At 49.0% G+C, this 18,093-nt stretch overlaps 1 protein-coding gene across 11 annotated transcripts in view; it reads right to left on the bottom strand.

Moving 5' to 3' along the window:
* The window catches only part of Mical3 (microtubule associated monooxygenase, calponin and LIM domain containing 3), a 181,762-nt gene that overhangs the window by 42,307 nt on the left and 121,362 nt on the right, over positions 1-18,093 (bottom strand). For all 11 annotated transcript variants that reach the window (XM_035448519.1, XM_035448523.1, XM_035448524.1 and 8 more), the window contains one exon: positions 3,822-4,017. In XM_035448519.1, the coding sequence (XP_035304410.1) occupies positions 3,822-4,017 (196 nt within the window). The remainder of the gene's footprint in view (positions 1-3,821; positions 4,018-18,093) is intronic.

Raw genomic sequence — 18,093 nt, 5'->3', positions numbered from 1 at the left:
AGGGATCTCAGACGGTCACCATCTTTTTTTTTTTTTTTTTGGTTTTTGAGACAGGGTTTCTCTGTGTAGCTTTGGAGCCTATCCTGGCACTCGCTCTGGAGACCAGGCTGGCCTAGAACTCACAGAGATCTGCCTGCCTTTGCCTCCTGAGTGCTGAGATTAAAGGCGTGCGCCACCAACGCCCGGCCGACAGTCACCATCTTTTATTCACTGTTTATTCACTTCCATAATCATTCACTCATTTATTCATCAGTTCTTTTTTTCTCTTGAGACAGGGTCCCGTTACGTAGCCCAGGCTGGCCCAAGTCCCCAGTCCTCTTGAGGGATGGGGTTATAGGTGTGTACCACCATACATGCCGAAAGACCATTCTGAGACCTGCTACAACTCAGCCAATGGACACACTCACTCGGCTAATGTAGGCTGAGTCATCTTGTGGCAAACTCACTGACGACTGGGGATGGCAAAGGTGACCCAGGAATGCCCAGGCATGTCGTAAGGCGTGTGTTGGGGGCTGGTGTGGCAGAGATCTGGGAGGAGGTGGTTTAAAGTGTAAACATCTGGCCAGGTGTGGTGATGCTTGCCTGTAATGCCAGAACTTGGGAGGCAGAGATGAGGGTCCCTGTATGTTTGAGGCTAGCCTGGTTTACACATGTTCCAGGCCAGTCAGGACTATGGTGTGAGTCCATCACACACATGCGCTTGCTCACACACACAGGAACCAAGAAAGTGAACAAACTACAAGAGGGAAAAATAAGTGATGGAAAGTGTGGCACCTGAGCTCTGAACACTTCCCACCGTTATTTTTACTGCCTCGTGTTTCTCCACTTACGACTTTTCACCAGTTTACTTCCTTGTTAATAAAGTGTGCTGTGAGTGCTATTCACCACTCATTTCTGTAAGCAAGGACAGATAGACTGCTTCACTCATCTTAAATTTTCTGCCCCTCCACCATGGCTCAGTGTGCCCCGTGGCTTCTCTAGGGGGTGGGAGGGGCAGTGCCTGGCTTCCCAGGGCCTGAGTGCAGCCTGACGTCACCCATGGCTGTACCAGGCATAATTTGGATGATGAATACATTTCTCTGTGATGATGACAATGACACCCCATGATGGCTATTAGTGCCACTCTAGCTAGTTTTATGACAGCTTAGGGGTTGTGAGAGTGTGACAACGGGAGTGGAAAGGTCAGCCCCCACGTCCCTCTACCAGCTGTATGCATAAGCATTTGCAAGAGGCATTTCTATTTGCTCCTGCAAAGCAGCCTCCCTAATTGCAGGGAGGACATTGAGAAACCCACAGGAGCAGGTAGAAGTTTCCTATCATAGGACCCGAGGGCCCAGCTCTTACAACATGTAACAGTCAAAGCGTAAATCTAGGACCTCATGTATGCCCAGCAAGCACTGTACCATTGAGCTACACCTCAGACTCGAGGCTCACTTTAGATCCCCCTGTTGACCCAGGCATCTGAACATCAGGTCCTCGCCTCTTGAGACTGGAGAACCCTCAGCAGCGTGGACCCTGATACCGTCTCCTAAGAGAGATGGGGACCAGGATGGCTAACCATCACCTTCCCAGCTGGGCCTGGGAAATGGGTGGGAGGCTGAAATAGGAGAGTAACAGGTTCAAGGCTTTCGTGGGTTACATAGTGAATTTAAATGGCCTAGGCAATAGAGTGAGACCCTAACTAAAAATAAGAAGGTTTAAAAAAAAAAACAAAAAAACTGGGTGTATAATTTGGTAGAGTGTGTGCCTAGCATGCATGCACGAGCCATGGGTTCAATCCCTGAAGCACAGGGCACTTGGTTTGTCAGCATTTCTCCATTTCCAGGCATTCCCTCTGGACTCACTGCCTTAGCCATGTCACCACCCTTCTGCACAGCCACTCTTACAGTGGGTCTTGCCTAACCAAGACAGAAGGGAATCAGACTTCCAGCCATGCAAGGCCAGCCTGTGTTACAAGACCTTGACTTAAGAAAGGAAGGAAGGAAGAGTGAGTGAGCGAGTGTGTGAGTGAATTTCCCAGTCCTGCTCAGAAGCTTGTTCTCTCCCCAGTTCAGAGAACTTGGCTTGGCCATCTCTGTTGGACGGAGTGGTGTGATCTTTTAGAGCATGGCTATGGAATCAGAGCTATACTTAAGTCCAGCTCTAGCACCCACTGACCGTAGGCAAATCACTTATGCTGTGTGCCTCAGTTTCCCCATCTGAAAAGGCCGCTGTGTGTCATGAGTCTATCATGAACAATTACATAAATAAATGCCAAGGCACCCGCTGGTCACCAAGTTAGTGTCAGCAGTAACTGTCACTACTAGAGCATCCCACTACAACGCAGCAATCCTCTCTGGCGGAGCAAGGCAACCTTCTCTATCACCAGACATCTGCATATCACCTCTGAGTCAAAGTTCTTGGTCTGGAGTCTCAGCTCTGGCAGGGAGTCCTGTGAGAGAGTCTGGCTTGTGTGGACTCTGGCCTTCTTTGTCATCCTGTCCTCTCCCACACCTGCCTCTACTGACACGAGAAACTCTGGGCCTCGAGAGCCCAGGCACATACAGGCACAACTGCTGGGTAAGAGGACGCAGTTAACTTCACTGAACCTCAGGTCCCTCATTGCCTGCATTAAAGCACCCCAAAAGAGAATTAAGACAAGGATCTCTCTTGAAAGTGCAGCCAAACAAAAGCTGGGAAACTCAGTGGACCACATGACCATTTAGTGCTCTGGCTTCTGCTGAGGTTCTGAAGCCCACAGGCTAGTACTCGAGCCTTGGATGTGGTCATAAGGTCCTGTGGTACAAACAAGTTGGGCTGGCCTAACACCTCGCCCCTCCTCCCATTCTATACACACAGGACCTAACAGTTTTAGGACCTGGTCCTCGAAGACACTGGTCAGCTAAACAGAGACACTGATTGGAGAAGCCAGACGCCTCCTGTGTGCGGCCCCTGGCATGCATGCATGTAAGGTCTCTGCCCCTCTTTAACCATAGAGACCCTTGGAGCCCCAGAGAGGTGAGGTGGCTTCCCTCAGAGTAACCAGTGGCCGAGTCATCTCTACTTCACACCTGCTATCTTCTGTGGAAGCACCCGCCTCGTGGAGACATGCTGTTTGCAACTTGCTTCCTTCCTGTGATGGTCTTCCCCTCCCATAGGGGGTTGTAAGCAACAACGGGTAGATCACAAGTTGATTTACCTTTCCCATGAGTCACAAAGTGCTAGGGAAGTGGGCTGCACTCAGGAAATCTTACAGATTGCGACCCTTTCCAGCCCTGCTCCATCTAGTGAAGGCTGCCCACATTGCTCTAGACTTTGCAGGGTCACATGGCAATGATGGCTGACCGTGATTTAGAGGCAGGGACCTTGATGGTGTAGGGAGAATGAATCACAGGGTGTCAGGGAAAACAGGAAGTCTGAGTTGGAATTTCAGATCCTGTCCTACTTACCATCAGTTTCCTCCCCTACGGGGGACAAAACACATGGCGCACACTTATTTCTAGGACTTTCATGAGCACACACATGGTCAGCAGCACACAGAGGAAACTCCAAATGCTTAGACATGCTAAGGAGCGTTTTAAACACGGTGTTCCTATCTATTCCTTAACCTTCACACTGATATGAGGAAGACACTAACTAGTGGAATTACGTTATAGATGAGGAAACCAAGGGACTCGCCTACCTCACAGCTGAGAAGCAGAAGAACCAAGATTCTAACCCAATAAAAATGGTTCAAATTCCCTCGATCATCAAGCTCTTTTGCTGCCAGCCAAATCCGGGGACCCAGTAAGGTCACTGCCCCAGGGACCCCGTAGCCAGGCAAACCATGGGCATGGGCTGACCTGCTGGCCACATCCTCTTCGGTGCCCTTGTCTAACACGCTGCTCAGGTTATGCTCGGCCTGTGTCTCCTCAGGCACCTCCTCCAGCTCCTCGACCTGCCTCACAGATCGGCGGTAGTTCTCCAGCTCGATCCTCTCAGGGGTGCCCCGCAGCCTCTTGGCGATGCTGGGCTCCTCCAGGCCATTCATGCTGGAACCTGTGGGAAAAACAGACAGGCAAGCTCTGAGGATTGAGGGCAGAGGTGGAACTCCAGTAGGGGATGACGGCAGCCGGTGCCGGATGGTAGGGAATGCTGACCATCGGGACAGCCATAACTCATTTCTTAGGAAAAGATACACAGTCCTCTGGGAAGTCAGAACATGGGCGACTGAAAGCTGGAAGGGTTGTGGGTTGGCCTGAAGGCAGGAAATGATGCTGGTAGGTGTGGCAACACTTCCCTAAGTAGGAGACACAGAGACCACACATCCTCATCTGCTCCTGGTCAAGTCAAGACAGAAAGATACCATCTAACAGGTGATGGTGACTGGGTTGGGGTGAAGGATCTGTGCAGGGCCTTCAGGTGGTCTCTCATCACCAGGGACCAGGAGATCCACAGAGAGGGCGTCCGACTTCTAGTGGCCCACACCAAGATGAACTGAAGTCTGGCAGCACCCTGCTAAGGTGTCTTGCAGACCTGTGGCTAGCACGACATCTGCCTGTGTCCTGTTACCATGTGTTTGGTGCTGAGCCCTCTGCATGGCTGTTCGGTGGAGAATGGAGTCAGGCGTGGCACTGTGGGGCAGGTGTGTCACTCGCCATGCCAGAACACACGTATACTTTCCCTGGAAATGGCCAGCTATGAGGTGAGACTTAGAAATCACACAGCACGTGGCCCCCGTCATTCTTTCACTCAGGGACCTGAGCTCTGTCAATGATCTCTGCTTGTCAGTTAGAATGAGCGGGGTCACTAAAAGGTACTTTTTAAAATTCTACCATTCCTACAGCATATCTGCTTCTAAGTATTCTTGAGTAATACTATAGATTCACGGTGTTTCTAAAACTTAAAACATTATAAAACATCATGTTCCTTCCTTCCTTCCTTCCTTCCTTCCTTCCTTCCTTCCTTCCTTCCTTCCTTCCTTCCTTCCTTCTTTCCCTCCTCCTCCTCCTCCTCCTCCTCCTTTCTTCTTTGTTTGTTTTTCGAGACAGGGTTTCTCTGTGTAACAGTCCCAGCTGTCCTGGAACTCACTTTGTAGATCAGGCTGGCCTCAAACTCACAGAGATCCACTTGCCTCTGTCTCCCCAGTGCTGGGATTAAAGGCATGCGTCACCACCACCCAGCTATGTCCATGTTTCTTTAGTCTCCTTCAACCCACAGCAGGTGCCCTGTGTCCTTTCTTACCACCATGGTGCTCTCTGGCACTTTTCACTGCCCCAGTTCTGCTCAGAGTAGTGTACCTGCTGTGTCACGACACCACACAGACAAACCTAGGTCAGACTCTGACTCCACCAGTGACAGGCAGTGTCGGATACGGTCCGAGAATGGAGTAGTGTGAGAATAATTCTGAATGCTTGTGAGAAAATGCCAAGAAAATAAGACAAGCGTCTTGGGAGCTCAGTTTCTTCAAAACAAGGAATTGTCCTTAGAATGTGTTTTTGTGCTCCTCCCAAGTGTAGCAGATAGGAGAGAGTTTACTTCCGATTATTCATCACAACTGGCTATTGGTATTTGTTTATATGCTTCTATGGAAAAACATGTTTTTGCTATGTGCAGCTTGTCCTTGAACTCATGAGAACTTACTCATGTGGTTTTTCTTAATCCCCAGAGTATAAATTGTCTGATGCTCTGGATAAAGTTGGCTATTGATGAGACTTTAGTCCGCCTCATTTTTAGGCTCCATTCTTCCAGGTCCTACCATTACAGAGTGGTGAACATGGCAGACAGAATTAGAAAAACTGCAATCTTCTCCAATGCCTACGCTGGCCTGTGGACAGGATGATGCCTGCCTCCCAGGGCTGGACCCCCATCAGTTACCTTCTTCTTCTCCCACAGGGCAGCACTCAGCAAATACGGGTGATGTCACATACCTGACGGCCGGTAGTTTTATGCATCCCTGTGGTTGATACACACACAGGAGTTGATATCCATTTACTCTGGACTGTAAACTCAGTCACCCAATACAGAAAGACAGGAAGAGGTGGCAGCCCTGGCCTAAGAGCATACACACTTGTGCTTTAAGATACAAAGTGACAAAGAGGTGGTGGGAGCAGGCTAGCAATGCAGGCAAAGCACTTTCCATAGCACCCTGGAGACCTGAGCTCAATCCAGAACACATCGTGCATATATATAGCAATAATAAATGAAGTTGGTTTTTTGTTTTGTTCTTAAAAAGAAAAGACAGAGCCCAGGTGAGAGGGTCAGGAACGACCTCGGGTTCTGACTAGGGCAGGTCCCTGGCTGCAGTCCCCAGTCTAAGCTGCAACAGATAACACTGGAGTTTTGTATGCAGTGCTGTGCCAACCCAATCTGGGACGACAGCTGTCCTCTCAGGCAGACCTGAAATAGTTCAGCAACTCTGGTATCCTATCTAGTTGTACGGGAACTGCTTTGAGGGCTGGTCCATCTGTTGTGTACAGCTTTTTGTTGTTGAGACAGGTCTCTAGCCCAGGCTGGCCTCAAATTCACCGTAGCCAAGGATTGATCCTCCTGCCTCCCAAGTGCTGGGATTAGAGGCATGCGCCACCATACCTGCTTCAGTTGATACCAGGGATTGCATGCAGGGCCTCATGCATGATGGGCAAGAAATTACCTACAGCCCCAGCCTGTGAGTGTTTTCAACTCTTTTCCCATGGCACGGGAGAGTTTTTCTCTGAAAACAGGGAAGTACAGGGTTCAGTCAACGCATCTGCTGCACTCTCCAGGCTCTTCTGCAGCAGCAACTTCCAATTGACTAGAGAACCCTTCCTGAAAAGCAAGATCTGACGCTAAGCCCGTTAACCCAGGCAAGAGTGCTCTGATGGGATCGGGCCACTCATGCCCGGGTTCATCTCTCCTCATCCTCTCACGCTCGGGAGCATCACTTTAAACGCCTTGCTCCATTTTTCAACACCAAGTTCACAGTCTTGAAAGTACAAGCTATACATGCGGCTGGACACAGGTGTCTGGGAGCTCAGAGCACAGGCTACAAGAGATGGGCAGACGGCCAAGCAAGTAGAACCTCATTCTCCAAAGCAAAGCTGCCTGCCCAGGCCTCAGGAGGGCACAAGCTCTCAGGAGCTGCTCCATCCATCTCTCTTCATCAACACCCACTAGTCCCACATGATAAACAAGCCAAGGACTCCCTGACCACACACAGAGGGAGTGTGGTCAGCATGAGCCTGACAATCACTCTTAATGGAAACTTAGAGAACAAAAACACAAAGCAAGTGCACTGACGGAAGTATAAGCTTCCCAGGCACCAAAATGGAGCAACACCTGTATTTCTTCTAGATGGGAAGAAAAACTATCACTTTGGGGCAAACAACAAACGCTCAGCAGTTCTAACTGCGGTAAGTTCAAGGTGGAGTGAGCAGACACCCATATGGAAACATACCAGAGAAGCAAAGTTGGGTTCGTGGTGTGCTGGGAACTCTGTTCGAACCTTGGGAAACATGGCAGATGACACCCTTTCCATTCTTACGTAGACTTGTGGACAGCTTGTCAGGCATAAGTTATCAAGCACTACAACAGACACATGCTCATGGGGCCATGAGGGTACCTAAGGAAGTGGTGTTGTGTCCCGGGTATTCCGGGAAGTTCTGCTGAAGGACTATGTAGTCAACCAGCTTTCGAAAACCCACTGCTGCATAAAAGACACACCTTTCCTGTAGGAGTTTCCTCACACCACCAGGTCAACTGGAGCCCAGGATTTGGCTAACAAAAGAGACCTGAAAAATCAGCCAGTGTCTGTCTTGGGCCCCCCTTTTCACAAAAGGCAGCCAGTGTGAATTTATGTGAAAGGCTCTGGTTTTCATTCAAAGCCTGATAGAAGACAAATGCCTCCCAAGTCTGTACACACTGCTCTCTATCAATTTGAAATCAGTTTTACAGTGTGCGTGCGCGCGCGCACGCGGGGGGGGGGTGTGTGCACCAAAAAAACAAAACAAAACATTGCTGGGCCGGCATTGTGCTTCGTAAACCTGGTAACTAGAGTCTGCAGACACCTAGGTGCCTGAGGTCACACAGCTTGTGGTAGTGGCACTAAAAATTGGACTTCAGGAGGGCAGCAGTAATTCAAGTGACCACCATGCTGTCCCTGGACTTTAACACAAAGGGAAGGCACTTGTAGAGTCCTGGTCATCTCTCCCTTTTGAGGCTTCACCGTACTGTCCCCCTGTGGTTGTTTGTATGAGAAAATGTCTTAAAACAGAGAAGCCGGAGCCTGCCATGGCAGGCATTCTGCTCTCTGCCTGGTTTGTTTCTCTTGGGAGTCTCCAAACTGCAGACTAACGGATCATTAACGGATCATCAAGCATCAGAACTCAGCAGTCCAAGCCCAGAGCTTGAGGCTCTGGGAGGAGAAATGCTACAAACAAGAAGCAGACCACATATCAGACCATCCACACCAGGTGCTAGCTCTCCTAACTTTGTGGCTTGCAATTATAATCCCAGCCTTGAGGAGGCCAAGACAGGAGTGGTGAGATGAGCTTGGACTATTCAGCAAGACCCTGTCTCAAAGGCAAAGCATCCAATGGAAGAGAAGGTGAAGCTGGGTGCTACAGTGAACACCTTTAATCCCAGCACTTGGGAAGCAGAGGCAGGCAGAGCGAGGTGCCTTTGGGGCTAGCCAGGGCTACACAGTGAGACCCTGCCTCAAAACAAAACAAACAAAAAAACAAAGTAGGGGAAGTAAAAGGCTGGGAATGCAGCTCAGCTGGAAGATGCTTGCTTAGCACTCATGTGTGATAGCAAACTAAAAATTCAAGGTAATTAATTCTTGGTTGTATAGAGAGTTCAGGCCGGCCTGGGCTAGAGACCCTGCCTCAAAACCAACCAACCAATGCATCCACCCACCCAGAAACAGTAAGATGGAGAGAGTAGTGCTGTCTCTGTCCAGTGCCACTGACAAGAGTTCTAGCTCACCAGAGCTGGAGGCTCAGTTCTCCCAAAGGGAAGATAACATTCAGAGTGTACGCTCAGAATTCCAAAGTGTGATACTTATTTCCAGCTGGCAACCTTAAGAGAGCCTTGGCAAACACAGTGTAACGAATCAAGGAGATCAGCATCCTTGATTCTCGGTCCTGACCAAGGAGCTATCAGACAGACAGATGGTGAAGACAGATGCAGGGAAGGAAGAAGTCAGTAGTAGAGGCCTTTGTGTTGATGATGCTATCATCACTAGACTAGAACATCCCCTCCCATCAGCACAATATAAGCCCCCCCCCCCCCCGCACCCGGGGTGGGGGCAGGAGAAAGGAGCTGCAAGAGTCAAGGAACAGCAGCAGGTTCAGTTTCAACACCGGCATTTAAAATGTTTCAAAGCTTGCCAGCCACTTGGGCTGAGGCAGTGGGATTGCTTGGGCCTGGAGTGCCTGTGTAACACACGGAGACTGTAACTCTAAACAAGCAAACAAACGTAAGGTTGGAGGGAATTGGTCTGAGAAGGTAAAGCACAGCTATCCTCACCAGGATAGCTGGCCACCTGACCTCCACATCATACGCTTTGTAGGAGTGGCCACCGTTCAGGGACTTCCCAGCCAGAAGTGTAATGAAAGTCCTAGAATCAGTTCCAAGGCTGATTCGTCTCTAAGTCGGGACAGGCTGATCTCAGGTCACCAGGAGGCCAATTACAGCCTCATGCATACCAAAAGGCAAGAGCTCCCAGGATCTGGTTGCATCCTAAATAGGAAAAGGGCCCTGGGCCTGACCTGAGGCTCTGTTTTGGAACAGTCACTGCCCACAGGAGCTCCATACATCATTCCCAAAGCAGCCTTGCTTACAGGACGACCTGCTCTCAGCTGATGCACAAGAGCTGCCAGGAGTCTTTATTTGTAGCTGTCTGATTCACAGACAGGCTTCAGTGTGGTGTTCCCAGGGCCTCAGTGGCACCTGCTCCCCTTGCCCCCTCCCTGGCCTTGCTGCAGTGCTGACAAAACTTCAGGGCTGGGTGGGGAGTTTTAAGCACCCACAGGTATCACACAAGCCTCTTCCTCTGCCCTGAATTTGTTTTCCCCGTTTCTTTTTCCTTCTAACAAAACTTTACCAACACACCATTAGCAACTGCACCTATTTATGGGGTACAATATGATCTCTCCATCCATATAAACAACAAGTAATTTTCACCTTCCTCAAACATGGATCCTGTGTGTTGGGACCTTCTGGACCCCTCTCTTGTAGTTATTTTCAAATGACAATGTGGTAACATCCTGGCTGTGGAAGACCTGACCAATCCCTTTGGCCTCATGGGTACTGGTGACCTGGTCTGTCTGCCTTACCTCTCTCTCCTTCTGTCCTTTGGCAACTGTTCTATTTTATGTTTGGATGAGGTCAACTTTTTCTGCTGGGGAAGCCTGAGTGACACTGAGTTTGATAAGAGGTAGGGACAAGGTGCAGGGAACCAAGACAGGTCTTCCTTGGTGTCACCCTGCCCTACCTAAAGCAATGTGGCTACCAGGATCCAACCACCAACTCTATCCATCTTCATGGAAGTCCCTCCCCTCGCCCCAGCAACCAGTGTCACAGCCAGCAAACTGGGCCTCTGTACCAGGGGAGCCTGCTTTCCGATGGAATTCGGCATCACACAGCTGCTAGGAAGGACTGGTATCTCAGGATGTCAGCTGGACCCATGTTAAGAAGTGGCTCTGTGCCTTGAAATGATTGGTCCATCTGTGATGCACTGGTCTGAAATGATTGGTCTGTGATGTACTGGCCTGAAATGATTGGTCGGTCTGTGATACACTGGCCTGGAAAGACCACTTGTAATACATTGGCCTGCTATTTTGCCGTTTGGAGATCCACCTGTAAGCCTTGCTTTTCTCCTTTTGGTGCTAAAGACTGAATTCAGAGTCTGGTTAATAAAAAGCACACCCCTGCTACCAAGACCCACCTCCAGGACCATCTGTTCCTTTTATCAAAAGTTGCTGGAGACCTGGGCTGAGACTCTTCTTTCAGAACCAAAAGCTTGCTGCTCCAGGGCTCTCTGAATGTATCCACCTTGTATCTGAACTACAAGGTCTCTGGGGGGATGTTAAGGGCCGGGAACTCCTGCAGAAAAAGCTACCTGGCTGACAGCATATTCCAGACTCTATATCCAGAGTGACACTGGTCAAAGACACCAGAGAAACTGGGAGCCTGTCCTCACCCCGCCTCCATCACTACAAGGCCTCAATGGGACCTACACCTCAGTTTCACTTCCTCCCTGCTCTGGTCGGAAAGGATTCCATTTCTACTCTCCCATCTCCGGTAGGAAAGGTTCTGCATTCTCTCATGCTTCTTCATACACTGGGATTTACAGAGCAAGCCATCCAAAGTATGGTCATTCTAGAAGAGAACCAAGGTATGGTCTCACTTAGAATCCAGCCTGGCGGGGCTGGAGAAATGGCTCAGGGGTTAAGAGCACTGACTGTTCTTCCAGAGGTTCTGAGTTCAATTCCCAGCAACCACATGGTGGCTCACAAACATCTTTAGTGTGATCTGGTGCCCTCTTCTGGCACGCACTGTATACATGATAAATAAATAAATTAATCTAAAAAAAACAAAAAAACAAAAACGAATCCAGCCTGGCTCTCGGGCTATCTACTCTGGAACATAAACCTGCAGACACAGCTATGTGTCTACGTGTGTACCATGGGCTTCTGGTCCCAGCTGCTTGGAAGGCTGGGCAGGATTCCTTTGATTCAGATTGGAGACAGTCTGGGTAATACAGAGGTAGGTAAGGTAGGTAGGTGTGTGTGTGTGTGTGTGTGAGTGTGTGTGTGTGTGTGTGTGTGTGTGTGTGTGTGTGTGTGTGTGTGTGTGTCATAAAGGAAGAAACAAAATCAAAACAAAAGATTCCCTATCAAAATCAAAATCTATCTGTCACAAGCTGCAGCTAGGCTCCAGGGACCCAAGTCAGGCTGCTCACATATAGTAAAGATTAACTTGGACATCAGTTCACATAGGAGTTGGGCTTAGCTGTCTGAATAACAGAACAAACAGCAGCCCACTGGGAAGCATCTTGGTCTACAGTCCTGAAATAAGAGATGGTCACTCCCTGCCTCAGGACTGCTTCGCTATGCAGGGGGCTGATGTCCCCCTGTATTCATGGGAGGAGGAGTGGGCTGAAGGCCCTGCAGCCTGTAGAGCCTTCCATTGTTAACTGCAGAGCGGGCAGTCTCCTTTTTCTCCTGTACCATCTACGCTTATCTGCCAAACGAGCTGCTGGATGAGCTGATACATTTTTTTACCCTTCTGATCTTAAGAGGATACTAAGACTGCAAGCGTTGAAGCCGTGTGTGGAACAGAAGCTTCCCAGGCACTGGCCCAGCCTAGCGACTCCTGTGCACAGCTACCCTCCAACAGCAAGAGGTGTTTCTTGTGAGGCAGGTGAAGGGGATTAAGTGTTTACTGAGTTACCTCCCATGTCAGACAGGACAAGATGACATCTACAATAGCTGCCGAACCGTCACCTCATAAGTTTCTATTGCAACAAAAGGCTGAATGTCCCTTATATAAATGGTAAGACCAGAGATGACCCAGATTTAGGGTTCTTTGTCTGCTTTTGGATTACACATAATGAAATACCTTGGGGGTGAAAACAAAATTCATTTATGATTCATATTTACCTCATATGCATTGTTTAAGGATACTTTGTGTGGCAGCTTAAGTAATTGTGTGTGAAAATTTCCTGATAGGGGATTTTCCACTTGTGATGTTATGTTCTAGAATTTGGATCAGTGTATGACATTAAGGGTTCTGGATCTCAGTGATGTTAAGACTAACTGCCCAGCAAATGTTTCAAAGCTAGCACCTTTCCACTCCCCAGCACTGTATGGGAAGTCTTAGCAGAAGGTGATACTGGGGGGAGGAGGGAATCCAGAGCCTTAGGCATGGGAGGCAACATACATTCCCAACCAAAGATTTTTTTTATTATTATTATTAAAGCTCTAGCTGCCTTGAACTAACTTTGCAGACCAGGCTGGCCTCCAACTCTTAAGAGATCTGCCCACCTCTGCCTCCTGAGTGATGCAGTAATGGAGTTTGCCATCATAGTTGGTAAGGAAGGTTGTTTTAAGTATTCTTTATACAAGAAATATTCTTCACTTGGGGTAACTGCATTTTGTTTGCTTTGATTTTGTGAGACAAAATCTTGCTATCTATAGCCCAGGCTGACCTCCAGCTCCCTGCTTTAGCCTCCTGAGTGCTGGGCTCACAGGCATGAGCCACTGCATCCAATGGAAAAACTGGTTTTGTTTCTATTTATTTCTATTTATTTTTCTCGAGATAAGGTCTTACTCTGTAGCCCTGAGTGTCCTGGAACTTGCTTTGTAGACCAAGCTAATCTCGACATCACACAGAAATCTGCCTGCTTCCCTACTGCTGGGAGTAAAGATGTTTATCACCATGCTTGGCATAAAACAAAACAAAACAAAAACCCAGAGACTCGCCAGGCGGTGGTGGTACACGCCTTTAGTCCCAGCACTGGGGAGGCAGGCGATCTCTGTGGGTTCGAGACCAGCCTGGTCTACAAGAGCTAGTTCCAGGACAGCCTACAAAGCTACAGAGAAACCCTGCCTCAAACCCGCCCCCCTCAAAAAAAAAAAAATCCCAGAGACTCATGTATCCCAGGCTGGCTTTAAAATATGTAGCCGAGGATGCCCTTAAACATCTGGCTCTCCTGCCTCCACCTCTCAAATGCCAGGATTACAACAGGTGTGCACCATGATGCCTGATATGCTAGGCAAACACTCTACCAGCTGGGCTACCTCCCAGTCCCTATGTCTAATGGGAAAACGGTTTTTATATTGGGGGGGGGGCACTGAGAGAAGTAGAGCTTCTGGATGCAGGGGGAACCTGAGGTGTTTTGGAGATGTGATTACCAAAAGAATTGGGAAATTCTGAGTTAAACACTAATGATGAGAGGCCGAGGGGAGGGACCCCAAAGGGAATAAATCAGCAGTGTACCCAGAAAAGCCAAAGGGATGCCGCAGGCTGGAATGTGCCACCTCAAGAATGTTGAGGGCACCTCAGTTCCTGCTTCCTCCCCATCTCTGGCTGCTGCGAGGGGACCGAGGGGCTCTCTGTCTTCACGGTCTCGTGGGACTTATGCTTAAGAAATGTTGAGTGGCCTTTTCAGTTATTATTACAGTATCTGGCCAAAGGGAAATCCTGGCACGTGTCACTCTGAGGAGGGCAAAGAGGCACCTTTTAAAGTACAGAATCTACTTCCCTCCACCAGTAACACTCTGCTCGTGTATCATGAAGCTCTCTTGAAGGTATGAAAAGCAGACCTGTGTAGTGGTTCCCAGATAAATCTCAGCTCGACCCACATCCATTAGCTAGGTCAGACTACAAAAGGGCCATGTTTGGAGTTGGTGTATGAGGGTGGTCAAAACACCAGGAATTGCAAGTGTTTTCTCTTAAATCTGATGAGAACTGCATCCTAAGATCTCCCCTTCCTTAGCTGGCGCCCACCTTCACAAAACTCAAGTAAGAACTTAAAAAGTGGTAACTGTCAAAGAGTGGGCTCTGCTGTTGTGTCTTTGCCTCCCAAACCAGTTAAACCGTTGAGATCTGTACAACCCCAGAGAGGGAAGGCCTGCTCAACACAGTAGGCTAAGGCTAGCCCTTCCCTCTTGCTTCCCAATTCTGTGAGTGGCTCCAACCCACTCTGTCAGAGGGCTCTCATCTCCATTATTCTCCCACTCACGGATTGGGTAGGTCCCGAACCACAAGCCCTGCTAGAGAAGGGGGGGGCGGCAGTCTGGCCACTTCTGTTGCTCCTGGTGTATTGGAGAACATGAGGCCAGAGACTGATATTTCCACACAAGAGCAGGGACAAATTCTCATACTAGGACTAAGCAGAAGGGTGTCTCATGACCAATCTCCCAATCAAGACATTACACTGGGGGCTCAGGTTCCTCTTCCCGATGTAAAGAAGGCTTTAAGCAGCTCACACCCGGTGGTGTACAGGCACTAGGAACCAAGGCAAACACCACGCCCTGGAGAAGGGCAAGGACACTAGATAGTACAGAGGGCACTGGGGGAAAAGAGGGCACCAGGGAAAGAAGAGGTCTGACAGATTTGCTAACGGCTCAGGGGACACTCAGCATAAAAAGCCCTTTAACGGCCACATTGTAGAATTGCCACCTCTGTCACAGTAAATTAGTTCCAGGGAGCAGTTTGCATACACTAAAGAAGGTAGACCAACAGTAACAGGAGGAGGTGGTGGAAGGACAGGCCCGTGACCAATGAGAAAGGAAGTCTGTGCCGATGGGCTTTTCCCAAGATGCCAGGTCTATTTACTTGGTCATGCTTTCTATGGTGCCCATCGGGCAAGTCTCTCACTGCTGAGTCACACCATAACCAGGGCACTTTTGACACTCCCAGTCCATGTCAAAGGCTTGTTTCGCCACAGTGCACATGTTGCCAGCTATACAGTCCCAGAGTAGATTTGATTCATGAAACTCATAACATCTTGGGATTGATGGATAGGTCAATGAAAGACTGAAGTAGTCCCAATGCCTCTCTTTTCCCTTTTTTCCCCTTTAAAGACAAAATCTCACACACAGCACTCTCTTGAGCTGAGTCTAATTTTGGAAAAGAACTAAAACCTCTAGCAACACCCACGACTTACACCTGATACTCATGCGTTAGTTATGTTTCTGTTTTCACTGATTAGAAAGTCACTGGGTCAGCCTGGGAAAGAACTGTTAGTGTCTAGGTCCCAGACAAGCAAACAGACTCTAAAACCTCAGGCCAAGGGACCAAGGCACTGACCCAGGCTGTAGAGGACCCTGTCCTGTGAATGTTATTGTGGAAGGAGAGGAGCTGGGCACTGCAGTTGTACCTCCCTCGTATGGATTCTAAAGAGGAACACTCGGCTCTGGAAATGGGCCATGAGGTGGCCGCAGGCTCTGGGGCATGAGAGTTGTGTGTCAAGCTAGCACAGACTCTTAGAGGTCTCAGTACGTGCATCATCCCAGCTCTGCTAGAATGGTGGCTACTGTAACAGGCTCTCCCTAGGTCAGTCGTAGATCTAGTTTAATGTAACCCCATTAGGAATTGTTTACACTCTTGGCGTCATGGGATCAGCTGGTGACTTCACATCCTATCCATGCAGGCTGGAGGAAAAGCAAGGCCAGATTGAGTCAAACACTTGCCCAAATTTAACTGTCTCCAAAAGAGCTGGTATCGAGCACAGCTCAACATCCCTGGCTCACTGTGTTGCAGACTAGGAAGTCCTACACTGACATGTCTCTTTCTGCTGTACACCCCACTGGGCAATCCTGCCTAACCCCACAGGGTGCCTAGACCCCAGAGGGAACACATAGCTAGCCAGCAGAACCAATCCTAATCTAGTTTCCCACTCCAACTGGTCTGCCACTTTCTGGACTCTCTACTGATGATAATTGTACTTGATACCCTGAGATGTTTCTAGACAGCCAAGATTGATTTGATTTGGCTTCTTGCTTTTTAACAAGAGACCCATAGGATATAGAGAGGAGCAGGGAGCTCCCCACACCCATTTCCCCATACATGGGAAACAAGATGCAGGAAGGTCATGGCCAAAGATGGAGTGGACAATAGGAGACAGTGAGTAGCTTAAAGGTAGACATTGTCGCTGGGCGTTCGTGGTGCATGCCTTTAATCCTAGCACTCGGGAGGCAGAGGCAGGTGGATCTATGTGAGTTCGAGGTCAGCCTGGTCTCCAGAGCTAGTGTCAGGATGGGCACCAAAGCTACACAGGGAAACCCTGTCTTGAAAAACAAAAACAAACAAACAAAAAAAGAAAAAAGAAAAAAGGAAGGCACTGTCTTTGGATGTATGCTGGTTCTTCTACTTAGGTAACTGTAGCCCTTTGAGGCTGTGGTTACCACAGGGATGAACACATTCTGTGGGTACAGGGATAACCCACTGGGGTTCAGGTTCTAGCTAAAGTACACAGTGTCAGTATAGGGGCCCTCTGTGTGAGCGAGCATGCACATGCTGGAAACCATGCTTATGGTTTACATAGGAGTGGGCAGTAAAATCCAGAGTCCTGCTGTGGATGGTGACATTCTGTGTCTACCTTCCTAATCCCCAACTCCTCTTGTCCTCTACCTACAAGGTGTGCTATCATCGATGTCTTGTCCTCATCAGTGGTTCACAACCTGACGCCTTCCTCAGGGACTACCTGGTAAACATTGACAGACATTGCTCATTCCAATTTAGGCAGGAGGATGCTACTGCTTCGAATGGGAGAAGTCAGAGATATTGCAGTGTACCAGACGGGCCCCCAAAGAACTACCCAGCCCAAAATGCCCACAGTGCTGAGCTTGAGGAACCCTGGCTTAGAAGCACTATCAAATGACCTCTAACCTCATGCAACACAGGTCCACTGAGCCATCTAGTTTGCAGTGTGTCTTGACTGGAATGTGCAGCAAAAATAGGAGTGAGCTCATAGATCCTCCTCTACAGTGCTGATTCAAGTCAACCAAAAGGCAAGATATGAAGGAGCAGTCAACTGAAGCCCGCCATGCTTAGAAAGAGCCTTTGGCTTTTGTCCAGGGAGAGGCAACCAGAGATGTGAGCGATGAAGGCACACACACACATCAGTCCAATGCAGCACACCAAGACTATGATCCAAGCACCTACAGAGGATACCCGGACCTCTCACCACCTGCAGCCTCACCCCACCTCACTTCCAAAGGTGACCGACCATCTCCCATAGGGACACTCAAACACTCCTACGCTCTGTCTAGGTCTCACTTGTGTGGAAACCCAAAGGAGGAATCCCAGGGACTGGAAGATGGATCTAGTCAACTGCTCTCCTTTATTCCCCTTCTCTCAGGGGTGCCACGAGCCTGGTGATGAATGGAAGAGTCCCCATGCTATAACAGGCCCTCTCATCATACCCAGGAGGGACCGTGGACACCCGTGGAAAAACACAACTGTCTCTTTGCATTCTCAGTCACTCTTTCTTCCATTTTCTAAAAAAACATTTTGCCTAGGAGCTCTGAGGCTCTCTGTTGTGGCGTGTCTTTCTAAGGGGAGGGCCAGGCCATGTCTGTGCATGTTCAAGGAGACTTCCTGAACACATCATATGCTTGGCCAAATTTCATCCAACAGGGTAAA

This window comes from Cricetulus griseus, chromosome 8 (genome assembly GCF_003668045.3).
Source record: "Cricetulus griseus strain 17A/GY chromosome 8, alternate assembly CriGri-PICRH-1.0, whole genome shotgun sequence".
Classification (NCBI taxonomy): Eukaryota; Metazoa; Chordata; class Mammalia; order Rodentia; family Cricetidae; genus Cricetulus; species Cricetulus griseus.
Note: the sequence above shows the minus strand (reverse complement) of the source record. Positions and strands in the feature narration are given on the sequence as shown.